This window comes from Spermophilus citellus (genome assembly GCF_964194105.1).
Source record: "Spermophilus citellus genome assembly, chromosome: 5".
In the NCBI taxonomy this organism is placed as follows: Eukaryota; Metazoa; Chordata; class Mammalia; order Rodentia; family Sciuridae; genus Spermophilus; species Spermophilus citellus.
In genome coordinates this window covers 107,800,333-107,818,568 of record NC_138186.1, presented here as the reverse complement: position 1 = coordinate 107,818,568, position 18,236 = coordinate 107,800,333, and the positions used below count along the sequence as shown (strand labels likewise).

Below are 18,236 nucleotides of genomic sequence, written 5' to 3'. Positions count from 1 at the left end.
AATAACATCTATTAAATCAGGGTTCTGTATTTTTTTAGTTTTGTTGGTGACTATGAAGCCTAAACAGAGTGAAGAAGCAGTACTTAAAGTTAACATATAAACATTTAAAGTATTCAAAAGTTTGTTGAAGGAACATTTATTTCCTTTGTATTCTTGTTACATTACTGATTTATGAGCCCTCCTATTTCACGTTCTCATCTGTAAAAAGAAAATATATGAAGATAATCTATTTTTTTTAAAGAAAGAGTGTGTGTGTGTGTGTGTGTGTGTGTGAGAGAGAGAGAGAGAGATTTTTAATATTTATTTTTTAGTTTTCGGCAGACACAACATCTTTCTTTGTATGTGGTGCTGAGGATTGAACCCGGGCCGCACGCATGCCAGGCGAGCGTGCTACCGCTTGAGCCACATCCCCAGCCCATGAAGATAATGTATTTTTAAAAGTAATTCTTTTGTGATTTTATGAGGAATTAAACCACATAATGCATGCAAATTTAGAACAGACTCTGGTAGGTTCTCAATTAAAATTTGGGGGGTTATTTTTAGTGGAAACTAGAATTAAATTATTCTGAGCTCTCTCTTTTCTCCAAATTCACCATAACATCTTGACTTTTTATTTTTTTGTACTGGGGATTTAACCCAGGGTGCTTTACCACTGAGTCACCAACCCAGTCCTTTTTATTTTTTATTTTGATTCAGGGTCTTACTAAGTTGCTTAGAGCACTACTAAGTTGCAGAGGCTGGCTTAGAACTTGTGATCCTCCTCCCTCAACCTCCAGAATTATTGGGATTGATCCTCTTCCCTCAGTCTCCAGATTTGTTGGATTATAGGCCACACCCAGCCCATGTTGGCTTTATTTACTTGCTTTTTTTTTTTTTTAATACTTTCAAAGTTAGTATATTCTATAGCAAGTAAAACAAATCGAAATAACAGTAAAAATTTCTTTATATTTTATTATTTGGAAAATGAAAACATTTTACATTTTGTTATTTATTTTGGGCACCAGGAATTGAACCCAGGGGCACTTAACCACTGAGCCACACCTCTATCCCTTTTTTGTATTTTAGTTAGAGACAGGGATTTGCTGTGTTGCTTGGGGCCTCATTAAGTTGCTGAGGCTTCCTTTGAACTTGCAGTCCTCCTGCCTTAGCCTCCCAAGCCACTGGGATTACAGGTGTGTGCCACCAAACCCAGCTGTATATATTTTGTTATTTTTGACAATAGTTAAATGATTGAATAAATATTGGGCACCTATTAAAATGTAAGTTTTGTACTGTAATTAAATTGTTTAAATTCCTTCATGGTTTATTGAAAGATAATGTTTTTTGGAATGTTTTCTGTGACTTCTTTTTTCTTTCTAGTAATAGAGTGGGTACTCAGTAAAAACTGAATTTTGAATGGCTTTTTATAAAAGAAACCTAAATCTAGTTTATAGCCATTAATAATCTCAGGACCACTAATAATTAAAGAGACAAGTTTGAACATGTAAGGTAGTATTTGGTATAACCCATTATGTTTATAAAACAGTTTCAAACACATATTCTTATTTGATCATTGGACCCATGAAGATAAAGGAAACAGGTAAGGGCAATATAAAGAAAAAAACATCTTAAGGGGCTAGGGATATAGCTCAGTTGGTAGAGTGCTTGCCTAGCATGCACAAGGCCCTGGGTTCAATCCCTAGCACCACCCAAAAAAAAAAAAAAAAAAAAAAAAGAAGAAACATCTTAATGCTTTAGGCACTAATAAAGAAACTTAACTGAGAATAGTTTTCTGAAATGTAATGTGCTTTAAAAAATCTCTTTCTTAATTTCTTACCTCCGAATAAGCCCCAAATTTAAAAAGTTTTGTCTTTCTTATATCCAGAGATAACCAAAAAATGTCTCTTACTAAACATTGGAAAATATCTCCTAGGGTGCACAATTGGTCCAAGTCGAGAATCACTAACACACCTTGCCTGCTCCTCCCTTCCTATGGTAGTTATTTTGATACTTAACCTCTCCTGCATCCTTTATATCTAAGTCATTACTGTTTCTACCTGAAAGTATAATTAAGTATGTTCATTTCTTTCCAGATTCACATTACTATGCTGATCTTGCTGTTCCCATTACCTTTCAATTTAGTTTATCACATTAGTTGAAGTGAATATATTTATTCATTTATATTTGTATTTTAATTATGTAAATATTTTATATTATATTTATTTATATTTTTGCCTTGTACATGCTACCAAGTGAGCTATATCCCCAGCCTCTTAAGATGTTTTTTCTTTATAACTGTTTCCTTTATCTTCATGGATCCAATGATCAAATAAGAATATGTGTTTGAAACTTTTATAAACATAATGGGTTATATCATTATATTTATGTTTATAAATATAAATTAGGTCTTCTTACTACCCTACTTAAAACATCCTCATAACATTCTATTACACTTAAGGAAAACTATCAGACTTGTTTTTTTTTTTTTTTTTTTAATTTCCCTGAAGTACAGGGGATTGAACTCAAGGATTCTTGAGCACATTAAGCAAGCTGTCTTTCAATGAGCTATACCCTGTCTCTACAAAACTTTTATGTCAACTCAGAGGCTCTGTATAAACTATTCCCTGTCTCTAGACTTACCTAATGCTTTCCCCTTTGTATTCCTCTTAGATAATTTAAAGACAAGAGTGGTCAAATATCAACTGTGTTATCTAATGTGCAAAATTATTAAAGTTATTAATGTGCATAATATTTGCTTAAATTTTATTATTTTTTCAGGTGTTATGAGTGTGATGAAAAATTATCAACGCATTGTAATAAGAAGGTTTTGGCTCAGATAGTTGATTTTCTCCAGAAACATGTTTCTAAAACACAAACAAGTAAGTTAAGCAATTCCTAAAGGAATGTGTATTAAAATATGATATTTCATATTTCATATAAAAAGTTTGTAAATTCATAAAGATACCATAAGATTTCACTGTGACATCTCAGCCTGTAATTTGAGTAAAGATGTTATGTCATACATGTCATACATGGCAAGCTCATAATGTTACTTTTTTTTTTTTTTAAATTAGGGATTGAACTTGGGGCCTCATGCATGCTAGGCAAGCACTTTACCTCTGAGCTACATTCCCAGCTCTTATAATGTTATCTTGTGATGTGTTTATATAACCAATCTGAAAGGCTTATCATGGTTTTTTAAATCAGACAGTCCTGAGTTCAGGCTCCTCAACTTATTGATTCTGTGGCTTTTACTCTTTAGTTTTCTTACTACAAGAATAGAATGATAATTCTGTTTTATGGGGTTGTTTTGAAGCCTAGAGATAATATTTGGTAAAGATCTAGAAATAATGTATAAAAACACCTTCATAGTGCTTGATACACACTTATGAAATGGTATCTTATTATTTGCTATGTAATTGCAGTGCAATTCTGATACAAACCATCTAGAGTTAGGCTAGACTTTAGCTAGAGGCTCAAGTTGCCCATAAGACTGTCCTCACTTCAGACACTAGAAAGCTCAAGGGTTTCCAGGTCATTGCATTTCTATCTAGCTACAAATTGGGGGGTTTTGCACTAGTTCTTAAGATTTAATACTTGTAACTGCAGTTTTATTATAGCAAAAAAATTTCAGCCAAATGAGACTTAGGCCAAGGTTTTGGAGGGTCACAAATATGAAGCTTCTCTGTCCACTCCACAAAGAATGAGGATTCCGCCTCTCTCCACATACACACACCCCCAAACCCGCTTCTGTAACAATGTGCAGAATTTTGTTAACCAAGGAAAAATCACTGAAGCTTTGGTGTTAAGTTTTCTGGGATTTCATTATTTAGGCATAATTGATTGAGTCACTGGCCACTTTGATTTAATTCAATATCTTGTACCCCAGCCAGCTAGCTAATCATGTTCCATTTTTTTCTGGCAGGGACAGGCCCCATCCTGAGTCATCTCTTTAGCATAAACTGTCTGGGTGACTTTAATGAGTCACTCTGTTAACATAAACCATTAACTGCAGTCCCAGCCCCCACCCCCCCACCCCATGAATAACAAGCACCCTTTTCACTGTTGGAAATTCCAAGGATTTAAAGGGTACTTGCCAGAAAACTGGAACAAAGACCTGCCAATAATGTATTAGCATATACTTTGTTACTTATATTACTGTTACCTAACATAAAATTAATATATAAGTTCATATAAATTAAGAGCATTGGGTCTGGGGTTGGGGCTATGGTTCAGTGGTAGGGTGTTTGCCTAGCACATGTGAGGCACTAGGTTTGATCCTCAGCACCTCATAGAAATAAATAAATAAAGATATTCTGTCCATCTATAACTAAAAAATAAAAAAAATAAAGTGTTTAGGGAGCCAGTTTTTTTTTTTCCATCTGAAAATAGTGCCTCCAACATGCCAGGCATTATACTTATTAAGCATTTAGTAGTGAAAGAAAAATAGTCTTATTTTCCAATCTTGGGGTTTAGAGTATAGTGAGGGAAACAAAAAATAAGCAAATATATAACTTCTGGTAAAGCTGCAATGAAAAGGTTGCAGAGACATGTAGTAATGTTACCGCTGTTGACCGGTGACGAGTCCTTGCTTCCCCGATGTTGAAGAATACACCAAAGAAACACGCCGAGGCAAGGTCAGAGTAGAAATTAGAAGTTTATTAAAGGACAGCAGAAAAGAGTTCTCCCGGAGGAAGAAGGGGACCCAAGAGGTGGAATCTGTGGAAGTGCGGTTGTTTCCCCTTTTTATAGTTTTGGTGATGGAATGTGGGTTGAAAGGGGTGGGACACAGGTGGGCCAAAGAAGTAATCTGGTCAGGAAGGACTTCATTATCACTTCTTTGGGATGGACTTTGGCCTAGGGCCTTTTCAAGGACTTCATTAACATTCCATGAGTTGTCCTGCGTTTCCCTGAGTCATTCTCAGCATGGTCTCCATTTTAGATTTCAGGTCTCCATTTTAGATTTCACTCGATATTAGACCCGATTTACCTAACTACACTGACTGCCTAACTTTAAATCTGGCTTCAGTAATCCACTAGTTACAATGATCAGGAGATACCAATATGACTGAAATGTAGTTTATTGGGAGAGAATAGAATGAGTTGAAGTTATGAGGTAGGGGGTCTGGTCATACTGTTACGAATTCCATGATGAAGAATATTTATTTGAAAGTATAATATAAGTTATTAAAGTATTCTAAGCAGGGAAGCATTACAATCATTTCACTCTCTCTTTCCCCCACTCAGCTACATTCAAAAAACCCACATGTGGTGGCAGGAGGATCATAAGTTTAAGGCTAGCCTCAGCAGACTTAGCATGACTCTGTCTCAAAAATGAAATCGGCGGGGGATGTAGTTCAGTGTTAGAGTGCCTCTGGTTCAATCCTCTTACCAGAAAAGTAAAGATAACTGATTTTCTATGGAGATAGACTATAAGGGGTTGAGTGGGGCTGCGTGGTGTTTCAGTCAGCTTTTTCATTGCTGTGACTTAAACACTGGACCAAAACAACTGTAGAGGAGGAAAAGTTTATTTAGGGGCTCAAGATTTCAGAGGTCTTAGTGCATTAGAAAGCTAGCTCCATTCCTCGGGGCTGAAGGTGAGGCAGAACACCATGGCAGAAGGGTGTAGTAGAGGGAAGCAGTTCATGTGATGGTTAGAAAGCAAAGAGAGATCTCTACTCTTTAGATACAAGATATATACCCCCTAGCCATACCCCCAATAAACTACTTTCTTCAGCCACACCCCACCTGTCTCCAGTTACGACCCTGTTAATCCCATCAGGGATTAATTCACTAATTAGGTAAAGACTCTGACCCTATCATTTCTCCTCTAAACCTCTTGAATTGTTCTCACCTGTGAGCTTTTGGGGGACACCTCATATCCAAACCATAACAGGTGGGGAGATCATTAAGAAGGTTAAAGGAGGCTATGTAATAGGGCAAGCGAAAGACTAGTAGACGCTGTGGTGGAAAGTGGGTGGGTTAGATATAGTGAATGAGGGAAAGTGAGAATTAAGTCCAAACCTAGGGATTTTGATTGAGCAATTAGGTAAGGGGGAGTGAGTGAACATGGTAAGCGTGAGATCCCTTTGAAGTAAACTGAACTGAAACTGAAAAGTTATGTAGAAATATGGTTGCCCAAAAGGAAAAATATTGTTGCCAGTTATATCTCCTGTGTATCTCCGATAATACAGTTGTTTTTGTTGAAAAGTTCAGGAGTGATACTTAGTTGGGAGTTCAGTTTCCAGAAGTTCTAGAGCAAAAAATGTTAAGTTGAAAAGCTATGTATCACCGTAATGAAACAGTAATGGTGAAGAAATTGGAGAAACTAGAAGTAAACTCAGGCTCTTGGACAACAAAAGAAATGATGAATTTTACCACGCATTTGTTAACTAAATTCAACAAACACTCATTGGATTTTTCCTTTTGCTCAGGCATGCCAGTCATAAATCCATTTCTTCTCTAACAAAGGATCAGCAAAATGTAGTGAAAGATATCTTATTATTTTATTTTTTGTGGTACTGGTGATTGAACCCAGCACTGTAACCATGCGAGGCAAGCATTCTACCCCTGAGCTCCATTCCCGACTCTTTTTATTTTATTTTGAGTCAGGGTCTCACTAAGTTGCTCAGTGTGGTCTCCAATTTATGATCCTCTTACTTCAGCCTCCCAAGCCTTTGGGATTACATGCATGTGTCACCATCTCTAGCTGGTGAAAACATTTAATACTTTAGAAAATGAAGTTGGTTGATATTCAAAGCCCTTCAGATATTCAAAGATGCACATAATGTTCAGTTGAAAAGGAAAGGAATTACAAGTGAGTTGGCTTTCAAGCTGACCCTCAAAGGATGAATTTTGGGCAGAGGAAGAGGGGAGAATAAATCACTTTAGGTGGTGGGAAGCACTAATAGAAGGCTTAATTGTGTTTGTGGAACCATGAGTAGCACCTGGTAAATAGCGCTTGAGGAAGTTTGAAGGCATTCAGAGGTAGAGTGATACTTAGTTGGGAGTTCAGTTTCCAGAAGTTCTAGAGCAAAATGTTTTCAACTTTTTGGATCAAGCTACAGAATTTCTCAGGCAAGTTTGATTTAAATAGGATCTCTTGGTTGGCAGTTTAGAAGTTTTGGGGGTTAGTAATCCGCCATATTTGGATACAAAGCTTTATTTTTATAAAATACTTTGAAAATTAAATATGAATGTTGCTATCTAGGCTTGTAAGAATACCGATATGATTTTGCAGTTATTTTTAAGTGATGATTGCAAAGACTCTAGAGATGTAAAAATGCCTAAATGTCATAATTCAAAGGAATGTGAAACTAATATCTGGGTGGGAGAGTAACAATGGTTTTTAAAATATTATTTTTATATTTTTGCACTAAGTAAAAATAACTCGGGTGGAAGAAAGCCTGTATCTGTACCTTACACATATTTTTATGTTATTTAGTGCCTGCACTAATTCCATTTAGAATATGTCTACTATTAGCTTATCTACACACACAATCTGGGCTAGTACCCCATCCATCTCTAAAAATAAGTAGCTTATGGAATCATTAAATTTTGCTCTCAGTACCACTTGAGGCTCTTAAAAAATTATTGATAATTCAAAGAATTTTTGTTATGTAGGTTATATCTGTCAGTGTTTATCATGATAGAAGTTAAAAACAGTTTTTTTTAACCATCAAATATTCGGATTTTTATAATCAAACTGTGAAAGTTTGTAAATTGAAAGTTTGTCAGTAGAGAAATTTCTGTGCTTGTAAAACAAAAACTTGAATATTCACTGAAAAATAATTCCATGACATGCTAACACAAACATATTTTTTAGGAAAGATATTTTCAAAATGAAAAAAGAAACATTTTTATAAATATCTTCAGTGTCTAGCTTGGTAGAAAACAACTAGATTCTCATTCGATTTTGATTCAGTCATTGTGATATTGTATGTCCTGTAAGTCTCTGAAACCTGCAATTGTACAATTGAGAGTGAGTGAAGGTTTTAAGAAGCAAATAACACCTTAGATTTATTAAGGAAAAGTATTTTGACCTTAAGGACCCCCGAAAGGAAAAAGGTGTCTTCCTACCCATTTGAGAACTGCTGACCTAACGTTTGTCTATATTTTCCATCTTTAGCATTATTTACTTACTAACACTCAGCTTGAATCCTCCTTGAGGAAAGGATTGGGACAATGTTCTCTTCTTTGAGACACTATGTGTATACAGCACACTTCAGAATCTTGTTAACACATTGTTTATGCTGTTTAGCTTTCTTGTACATATGTGTCTTATTTTCTGTCCTTTCCTTAAGGATGAATATGGCTTATGTTTTTGTTTCTCAAGTGACTAGATAGTAAATACTTGCTGAATTAAACTGAACTGGAATGTTAAACAGTTTTTACTGAGGGTAAAAACTGATAGGTAAGCTTTGTACGTTCACCCCCCAACCAAACCCAAATTATCTGATTTATTCAGTCTTTTAATATATTTGAGTTTCCACCTCACGCCACATGACATAGTAAATTTTGCAGAAGCAGCAGTGTATGAAACAGACCTATTTCCCAGTTCTTGTAATTGCTGATCTTTCGGTCTTTTGAGGGATATTGACAAATCATACTTAGTTGTTGCTTGTTTAAATAATGCTATGGTGGAGTAAATAGAGGCAACTAATGGGAACACTTTGGAATTCTATCTAACCTAGACTAAAAAAGCCAGAACAATTTTATTTAGAGGGATAACCTTCTAAGCCAAAAGGTGAAGGATATCTAGAAATTATCTAGGCAAAAAGGGGAAAACAGATGTGTTTCAGGCAGAGGAAATAGCCTTGATGAAGAAACTTAATTGGTTCAGGGAATTCTATAGAGCTGAGAGGTTGTGTTTTATAGAGTGAGGAGAATGGTGAGAGGTGAGATTCAAAATGTAAGTAGGAACAGATGTTTAAGGACCTGGTCAGTTTAGAGTTTGCCTTGAGGGCAGTGAGGAACTGCTGTTAGATTTTAAGTGGAGAAGCCAAAGGTCAGTTTTGTATTTTAAACAGATCATTTGAATTATAGTATATAGATAGATAGGAATGTAGGCATATATCTGCCCATTAATTATGTTAATATTAATTTATCATGACTACATAAATATTTTAAGTTAATAGGTAACTGGGAATTAGGTTTTGAGAATAAACAGGTAAGCTTATTATTGTGTAGTTTAAGGTAGGGGAATTGTGGGGAAGCAAGTTTTTTCTTTTAAAAATTAAACTCCTTTTCAGCTGTTGAAATGGGCAAATTACATTAATACTACATGGCTGGTTTAGGTAATTGCATTAAGCAGTTGAGATGAACCCCAGTGCAGGTTCCCAGAAGAATGCTTACAGCTGTGTAGATTTCACATCTGATGTTAGAATTTACTTAAAAAAAAAAAGACAAACCCTTCCTTCAGTCCCCCACCCCATATACATAAATATAAAGTTTATACATAATACAAGATTTAAAAGGTTGTATGTTACACAAGATTTAAGAAGAGCAAATAAATGTTCTTTTGATACAAACCAGAAATACATATTACTAAAAAGTAGACAAAAAAGAAAGAAAGAAAGAAAGAAAGAAGAGTAAAAAGATAAGTGCTTATTAGAGGTCAGAAAGGTAGAAAGCATGAAAGGCAAGGGACAGAGAATTTTTAAGGCAGGGAAACGATTCTGTATGATTCTATAAAGATGATTACATGTCATTTTGCATTTGTCCAGAATCATAGAATGTACACCATCTAGAGTGAACTTTGAGTGATAATGATCTGTCAATATAAGTTGATCATTTTTAACAAATGAACTGTTGTGGGATATTGATAATGGGGAAGGATGTGCATGTGTGAGGACAGGGCACATTGGTTCGATTTTGCTGTGAATCTAAAACCTGCTCAAAAAACATTTTTTTAAAAAAGTGAGCCATATTCTCTGAAAGGCTTAAGAGATGTGCTATTTCAGTAGTCTTGTAAACTGAAGTATTCTATTAATGCTTATAAAATGCAGGAATTCTGGATAGAATAATATTGTTGAATATTGGTTTGCTTTTTGTGAACTAGACATGTGAGTGACAATTCACATTTTTTTCTAAATCAGTAATTTTTTTGGGGGAAAGGGGCACCAGGGATTGGACCCAGGGGCACTTAACCACTGAGCCACATCCCCAGTCCTTTTTTATATTCTATTTAGATACAGGGTCTAAGTTGATTAGGGCTTTGCTGAGTCGCCGAGACTGGCTTTGAACTCGAGATCCTCCTGCCTCAGCTTCCTGAGTAGCTGGGGTTACAGGCATGTGCCACTATGCCCAGCCTATATCAGTAAATTTGACTTATAATAATACTGGTGTGAGGCCATTTTTAACAAGAAAATGAAATCTATTTTGTTTAATTCATTTGTTAATGCTCCTGGTATACAAAAGGCATGAATTATATTGGTACTTTTGTTTTATAAAGTAAAAGATTTCTGTATTTTTTAAAAAACCGACAGTAAATGGTATACTTGGGATCTGAAACTGTATCTAAGGATAAATAATTCTGTGACCTTTTATAGCGACAATTTTAATGTGGTTTAATCCTTTTCTTTAAAAGGTTATAGTTTGGTCTTCTATAAAGTGATGGTTGTGCTCTTAAGAAATTTGTATTTTAAAAAATGAGCTGGGCATGTGGATCAGTGGTAGTTTTTGCCTAGCATGTGTGAAGCCCCAGGTTCAATCCCCAGCACCACACAAACAAATAAATAAGAAATGAGCACAAAAAATAGTTATTTCTGTATATATGTAAGGAATTGAGGCAAAAAAGATGGTGTATGTCTTAAAAAAGCTTATTTTTATGTGAAGGGATTTAAATGCAAGGTTCCTCATCCAAACCACATAACACAGAAAATTACTTGAGTAGCCATTTTCTCAGTTCTCCAAATATGACCCATACCTGGTACCCTTCCAGATACATGAGGAGGTTAACTGCTTACAGTGGATTCCTAGGGCAGTAGCTTAATTCTTTTAAGGAATGATTGAATCAGTCTGTTATAAACTATAACTGATATAGCTTTGAATATAAATACCAAAGACATCAAGCAATTCATTACATCCAGTTTTTGCTTGAGATTAATGGCCTTTCTTTTCATAACCACAATTAGCCATTTCACTGGTGTCTTAACTGTTACACAATTATAAACCTTATCTATTCTTTATTGTAGCATACAGGATCATAACAAATAGGAGATCAAATTGTCGGTGTATAAATTCTGAAGCCATACTGCTTGTGTTTGAATTTTTGACACTAACCAGCTGTATTCCTATTTTATCATCCTTTCTAAAATGAGGATAGTTATCAGAGGTGGTAATTATATCACACTCTTACTCTAAATAAGTGAACTGCAAAATAAGTTTACTTCTTCCTTGCCAAAAGGGGAAAAAGAAGGAATGAAACGTACTCTTCTGTTTTAAGGCAATTTACAAATACTCCTTCGAGAAAAGAGATCAATTTAATATTACTTGGCAACAAGCCCACTATTGATTATTTTCAGTTTCTCCCATGCTAAACAAAACTGCATCTTTGTGTACTTGCTCTTCCATTTTGTAAGGTTAAATTAAAAAAAAAAAATTTTTTTTTTTGACCAAATTATAGACCTAGGTTAAATTTTGATTACTGTTGTTAAAAATTACGTGAAGGATATAATTAACAAGAGTGCCCATTTTCCTGTATTTAACTTTATCATTTAGTTCAGTTTTATCATAATGAAGTTTTTAATGTCATTATTCCAAGGCCCATCAGTCTTTCCTATATATGATTTTAGCTTTTAGGGTCATGCTTTGAAAGTCTTTTTGCTCTCTAAGATTATAAAGAATAGTGACTTAAAATTTTCTGGGACCTTATTATTATCATTCTGTTATTGTTATTTTTGCTGGGGCTCTAACCCTGGGCCTCTCCTGTGCAAGTGCTTTGCCATCAAGCCTCACCTCAGCCCAAAGACTTTTAAAAATATATTTATTATTTATTTAATAACCTTAAACTTGGTTTCTAAAAATGACAGTTGTATGGTCTTTAAGTGTTTAAATTATTTTTATGCTAGAAAAATTTGAATTTTATCTAAGATTACCAGTTTTTTTTTTTGTTGTTGTTTGTTTGTTTGTTTTACTTTGTTGGTACTTCAGACAGTTTTCTGTCTTGCAAGACCTGAGGTATGTACAAAACCTATGGGTCTATTCAATTAAGCAGCTATTCTTTGACACTCAGATTATAGGCTTTTAGGTAAACTACAGAAATGCAAAAGGACTTTAAGAAATTTAGCTGGAGAGCAGAGGGTGTAGCACGTGGGAGAGTACTTTCATAGGCCTTGAAATCAATTCAGGCTCCCCCCTCCCCAGTCTCCCAAGTTTTCTCTCAGTGTACTTTGCCTTCTGGGTCTATATTATTCTATTATGAAAAGGAATATCAGAATACAGTGTTGGTAATAAAGAAGTAATAAGGAAGGTTAAGTAGATTAAATCCTTTCAAATAAAATAACATTGAAATTCTGTGATTATTTCTAATTATGAGCACCACTTTTTCATAGGTGATGATTGAACAAATGAAATGATAATCAAAATTTTGTATAGTTTGTCTTATTTGTTGGTGTTGTAGCAGCTTTGTCCGTTTAATTATACCATACTTCAAAACATCTAGAAGTTTAGTCTTAAGGTATTTGATTCTATATTTATAAAAGGAAGAAGAGAGTTCTTAAAAGTGAAAATGATCTAAAATATTTGCATTGCCAGATGGAGAAAGCTTTTTTGTCCTACAAACAAAATAATCAGAATCATTCTTAGAAATTATTAATTGCTTCTTATTAAAACATATACCTTCATGTATGTCAAATATTAAACATCTGATTCAAAACCCCTATTTTAAACTAGACTGTTAATTCTGGGCATTTTTTAATGAACATATATATAAATATGTATTCTTAGTTTCTAGAAGTTTTGCTGAAATATTGTCATAAATTTAATGCTTAACATCTCTCTATTATGTATCAATTCCTTTTACTTCAGTCATAAACCATAAGCATATAAATGTAAATAATTATAGGTAATGGTTTATATAGTACCTGAACACAGTGGACATTTGTGAATCAATTTAATTTAAATTGTTATATATTATAACTGTGCTATTAGTAAAGTTTAAAAAACTTGCGCTTTTACTTTAAATAAAATACTTGTTTAAAAAGGCATTTTTACAAGTATTTTAGTATCTTAGAAAATGTTATTCTGTTTTCTAGTTAAATTAACTGATTTGTTTAATATTCAAGTCTAATAAGATTAATCTTGAATATTTTCTCATAGACTTAATGTAAAAGTCAACAAACAGACCCTTGCCACTTGTGTGAAGAGGCTATTTAACCATGAAATAAACTGTTTTTATTGCCATTGCCCTGTGGATATGTTCTTTTTGGCAGTGCTGTCCATATTTGGTGGCTATGCATGGAGAGCCAGGTGGTGCTGAAAAGCATCGCACAGTGAAGCGTGGATATATCTAGGTTTGACATTTGTCATCCCTTACTGCTGAAGGGAAGGGGAAAATCTGTTTTTCCATATGTTTATGCTTTTTTTTTGCCTGCAGTTCTGTCCAGATGGTCTTATGAACATTGTTTACTTTGGTATGCCATCCCAGATGTTTTGAAAACTGACAAATAAATGTGGTACACAGACATGTAAATTATTTGCATGTTATGGTTTTTAAAATATTGGGTTTTTTTGTGATTAAAATATAATTTTCTGAGTATTTTTCCAAGTGAATAATGTGTATTTTATATTTATATATAGTTATAATCTATAGTTTATTTTCCCAACTATTCTGTTTTCATGTTAAAAAGCTAAAAGGCATGAGGGCGATATTTATTAGGGAAATACTTTGAGGAATCATATTTGTTTGGGGTTGCCTATGCCCATATCTACAAAAATTTTGCCCCACTATCTTTTATAATTAATCTCATTGTACATAAATAATGGGTGAGGATTTAAATGGTAAAATGACAGTGGATTTGTAATCAGAAAATTATCACTGTGAGTGTGAGTAAGTCATTTAACCTGTCTGGGACTAAGTTTTATAAATGTAAAAATCAGAGTTAACTACCTTACCTGAAAAGATAGAGTGAGGCTTGGATTTGATTATTCTTTGATGAATGCATATACCTAACATACAAAAATCACTGTGAAACTATCTATTGGCAACAGATATAATGAGAGTCTAAAACTTGCCCATTTTAGGTTCTAATTGGAATCCCAGACATAAATAAGAGGCAGACGGCTCTGTCTACAAACCCAGCGAGGATCCATATCAGGCTTCCTCTGTGTACTGTTTTTAAAGTGTTGACTTTTTTCATTTGCCTTTGTATTCACTGATAGGTTTGAATACTGTTGGTCTCTTCTGCCTTTTCCTTTTCCTCATGCCTCTATACTTCAGTGAGCTGCTTCATTGATTTTAGTGGCCTATGCTCTAAGCTGTAGTATAGGCTTCATTTCTCATCACTTATTTCAATATGTGGAGGACAGAAGAGACCTATTTTCTGCATTAACTTAGGATTCTGGGGTTGCGAATTAAAAATGACTCCTTAATATCTGGATAACAGATATCCAATAATTACTAATAATTTTTTTTTTATAAAAAGCAAACCAAAATAAAGGGAGAAACAGTTGATGAGGTTTGCCCTCCCCCCCCAAAAAATGTTTACAGAATTGGAAGAAAAATATTTTCTATGAAAAAGATTTGCTTGCTGAAAAAAATATTAGAAACTACCAATTCATGAGATATTTCCACATTTTTAAATTTTTTTTTTTTTAGTTGTCAGTAGACCTTAATTTTGTTTATTTATTTATTTGTAAGCGGTTCTGAGAATTGAACCCAGTGCCTCACACATGCCAGGCAAATGCTGAACCACTGAACTACAACTCTAGGCCTGTTTCCACAATTTCAAAAGAAAAGTTGGGCTAGGCTAGTATGGGGCTCAATAGTAGAGCCCTTGTGTAGCATGAATGAGGTCCTGGGTTCAAGCTCTAGCGCCTCCAACCCCACCCCACGCACACACAAAAGAAGGAAAGAAGACAAGATATTTGAAAAACACAAATCCAATATGAAACACAAAACAGATATCAGCAATTCAGAAAATTCAATAAGAAATAACCTTGAGAGAACAAATATTCAGAATGTGTAGGAAATGATTAAAGAAAGAAAAAAGGGAGATCAGATAAACAATGGACATGAAGAATGGCTCACAAAGATGTGGATTTTGGCACAAATTGCATTTTTTTAAAAAAATGTTTAGTTGTAGGTTGATAGCATGTCATTATTTTGTTTATTTTTATGTGGTGCTAAGGATCAAACCCAGTGCCTCTCGTATGCTAGGTAAGTCCTCTGTCACCGAGCTATAGTCCCAGCCCCACAAATTGCATTTTTCAGGAGATTCTCAGAGCTGTTTTTCAGATACATAGTGGTTACCATGCTAGGCACTTTGCAGTTATTAGCTTATTAAATATTTATGAAAACTATGAGAAAATGTGTTGTACTTGATACTTGGTGGTATAACAACTATTTACATTTATGTATTAGCTACTAAAAGTAATCCAGAGAGATGTATAGTTGTAAGGGTCCGGCGAAACGTCGGAGAAGGAAAGACCACACGAGACTAGCTTCATGCAATGGCAAGGGGGATTTTTATTAGGGATCCGTTCCAACGCGTTGGGACTCTGTGCTCACTCAAGAAGGGAGAGCAGCCCAGAGCCCAGAGCAGAGGTCAAGCAGAGCTTAAGTACACTTTTTGGAGAGGGTGGGGGGCTTTGCATACATCAGAACAAATCATCATGAGGCGCGGGGAAATTGAACAACAATTCTGATACATGATTAGTCCATTCATTGGAGGGAACAGTTTGGGCAGGGGTGATTGATCACTTCTAAGTGGGGTACACATTCAAACTGATTGGTTCTGGGGCCTGGATGCCTACGTGCCATGTTACCTGGAGCCCTTAGCTATTAAACAACCAGGGAATCAATGGAGATATTTACTGAGCAGCTCCCGCATTGTCCTAACAACTTACAGGTTCCGGGGATAGCAGAGGAATTGTAACAATAGGCTTTTACCTTTTAGCCCAGGCCTTGTAATCTAGAAGCTTTACAATGCCCTAGTCTTTTACACTTTAACTCAGACTTTTGCAGTTTAGAATCAGCTTAGAAATTTTACCTTTACATAGTGACCATTTCAATTCATTAATTTTAGGGCTTCTTCATTTTTACGTTGTTATTAAACATGAGCTGGTAATGTAACTTTCAGATCTAAACAGCACAGAACAGCTATTTATTGTACACTTGGTATTTTACTTTTTAAAAAAAATTTTTTTTGTAGTTGTAGATGGACAACATGTGTTTATTTTATTTATTTATTTTTATGTGGTGCTGAGGATCAAACCCAGTGCTTCACATGTGCAAGACAAGTGCTCTGCCACTGAGCTATAGCCCCAGCCCTGGTATTTTACTTTTTGTATTATACTATGGCACTATTTTTTTTAAAACTTTGAATTTTGACAAGTTCAAATTCACAGAAAAGTTGCAAGAATAATAGAAAAAAAATTACCACTATAAGATGCTGATTTTTCTGATCCATCATTTCTTTTGTTTATTAGTTGTCATTTCTAAGGAACTCCTCTTTCCTTTTCCCCCTTTTAAAAAAATCCATTACCTATTCAGACACATTCTATGTGTAATAATCCATTATACTACCCTACTACATTGGGCAGTAGGACTCTATTCAGTATGGTGCCTGTGTATTTTGATATAGTCCCACTATTTTTGAATATTTTCTTATTTGATACAAGAGAAATGTTATAGGCTTATTTTGCATCTTTCCTGCCCTATCAATCCTCATTCCTTTTAGTGGAGAGTGGTATTTAGAAACTGCCTTCCTCCACCACCCCCACCCCTCACCCCCGCCCCCAGTGCTGGGTACTAAACCCAGGACTTCAAACATGCTAGGCAAATACTCTACTACTAAGCTACATCTCCGACCTTTAGAAGCTAGATCTTTTCTACTTTTTTTTTTACTATATTTCTTTACATATACTTTAAAAATTCATCTAGAATTTATTTATGTGATGTGAGGCATAGATCTGTACATTAAAATGAATTTCATAGTGATAAGATAGAAAATCAAAGACATTTGTCTTTGTCTTTTAGGACCACTGATTCAGAGAGATAATCTTATTTAATTTTAAATAATATATTTACATTGTCAAGTGACACTTAAAAATTTTAAGTCTCATGTCAGTTTTGTTTTCCTTAACTTGTAGATGCATTTTCAAGAATCCTAAAACTTTGTGAAGAAAAATTTGAAGCAGGTGAAATAAAGAAGGGAAGAAAAGGCAGCAGTGTACCATCTGTAAAAGGAATTATAAATTTAGGAAATACTTGTTTTTTTAATGCAGTCATTCAGGTAAATGTCACCAGAGATTAATAAAATATAAAGAATTTTTAATTAATTTAAATGGGCATTCAGCATACCTATAAGTGATTGAACGACTGCTGAATGTTTACTAAAAATTTCTTTCTGCTTTCTTTTTGTTGTAGGCTGTCTTTGGCCACCACCATATGCATATACCTTTTATACAGTTCTTCCGAAAGGCCATCTATGTGTTTTACCATGGCTTCATCAGTAATAGTGACATTTACTAAATATGAAATGTACTCATTTCAAATTAAAATGTTTTAAATAGAAATTTTGCTATGCTGGATGAAATTTGACACTTTCTTTTAATATTTATTTTTTAGTTTTAGATGGACACATATCTTTATTTTTATGTGGTGTATTTTTATATGGTGCTGAGAATCGAACCCAGTGCCTCATGCATGCTAGGCGAGCACACTACCACTTGAGCCACATCCCCAGCCCGAAATTTGACACTTTGAGAGAATATTCATTTCATAAGATTAGAGGCATAATGTAACTGAATAAGAAGACTTTACTCTGTTTTAGAACTTGGCCCAGACTTACATACTTTTTGAGCTGATGAATGAGATAAAAGAAGATGGTACAAAATTCAAGATTTCTCCTTCCTCAGAGTCTCAGTTGGTGAGTAAGAAGTATACTATCTGGATAATGGCTGTTTTCAGATCAGCTGCTGATGTTCCCAAAGTGTCTTTTATTTCTCAGAGCTATTAACTGGGATGGGAGTCAGAAGACTTTTTTTAAAAAGAGAATTCAAAAGCATTTTGTGAAAATATGTAAAAAAGTATA

At 34.5% G+C, this 18,236-nt stretch overlaps 1 protein-coding gene across 4 annotated transcripts in view; it reads left to right on the top strand.

The window, feature by feature from the left end:
- The window catches only part of USP45 (ubiquitin specific peptidase 45), a 99,541-nt gene that overhangs the window by 16,325 nt on the left and 64,980 nt on the right, over nucleotides 1–18,236 (top strand). For all 4 annotated transcript variants that reach the window (XM_081294251.1, XM_081294252.1, XM_081294250.1 and 1 more), the window contains exons 5-7: nucleotides 2,758–2,858; nucleotides 17,293–17,435; nucleotides 17,976–18,071. In XM_081294251.1, coding sequence (XP_081150377.1) covers nucleotides 2,758–2,858; nucleotides 17,293–17,435; nucleotides 17,976–18,071 — 340 coding nt within the window. The remainder of the gene's footprint in view (nucleotides 1–2,757; nucleotides 2,859–17,292; nucleotides 17,436–17,975; nucleotides 18,072–18,236) is intronic.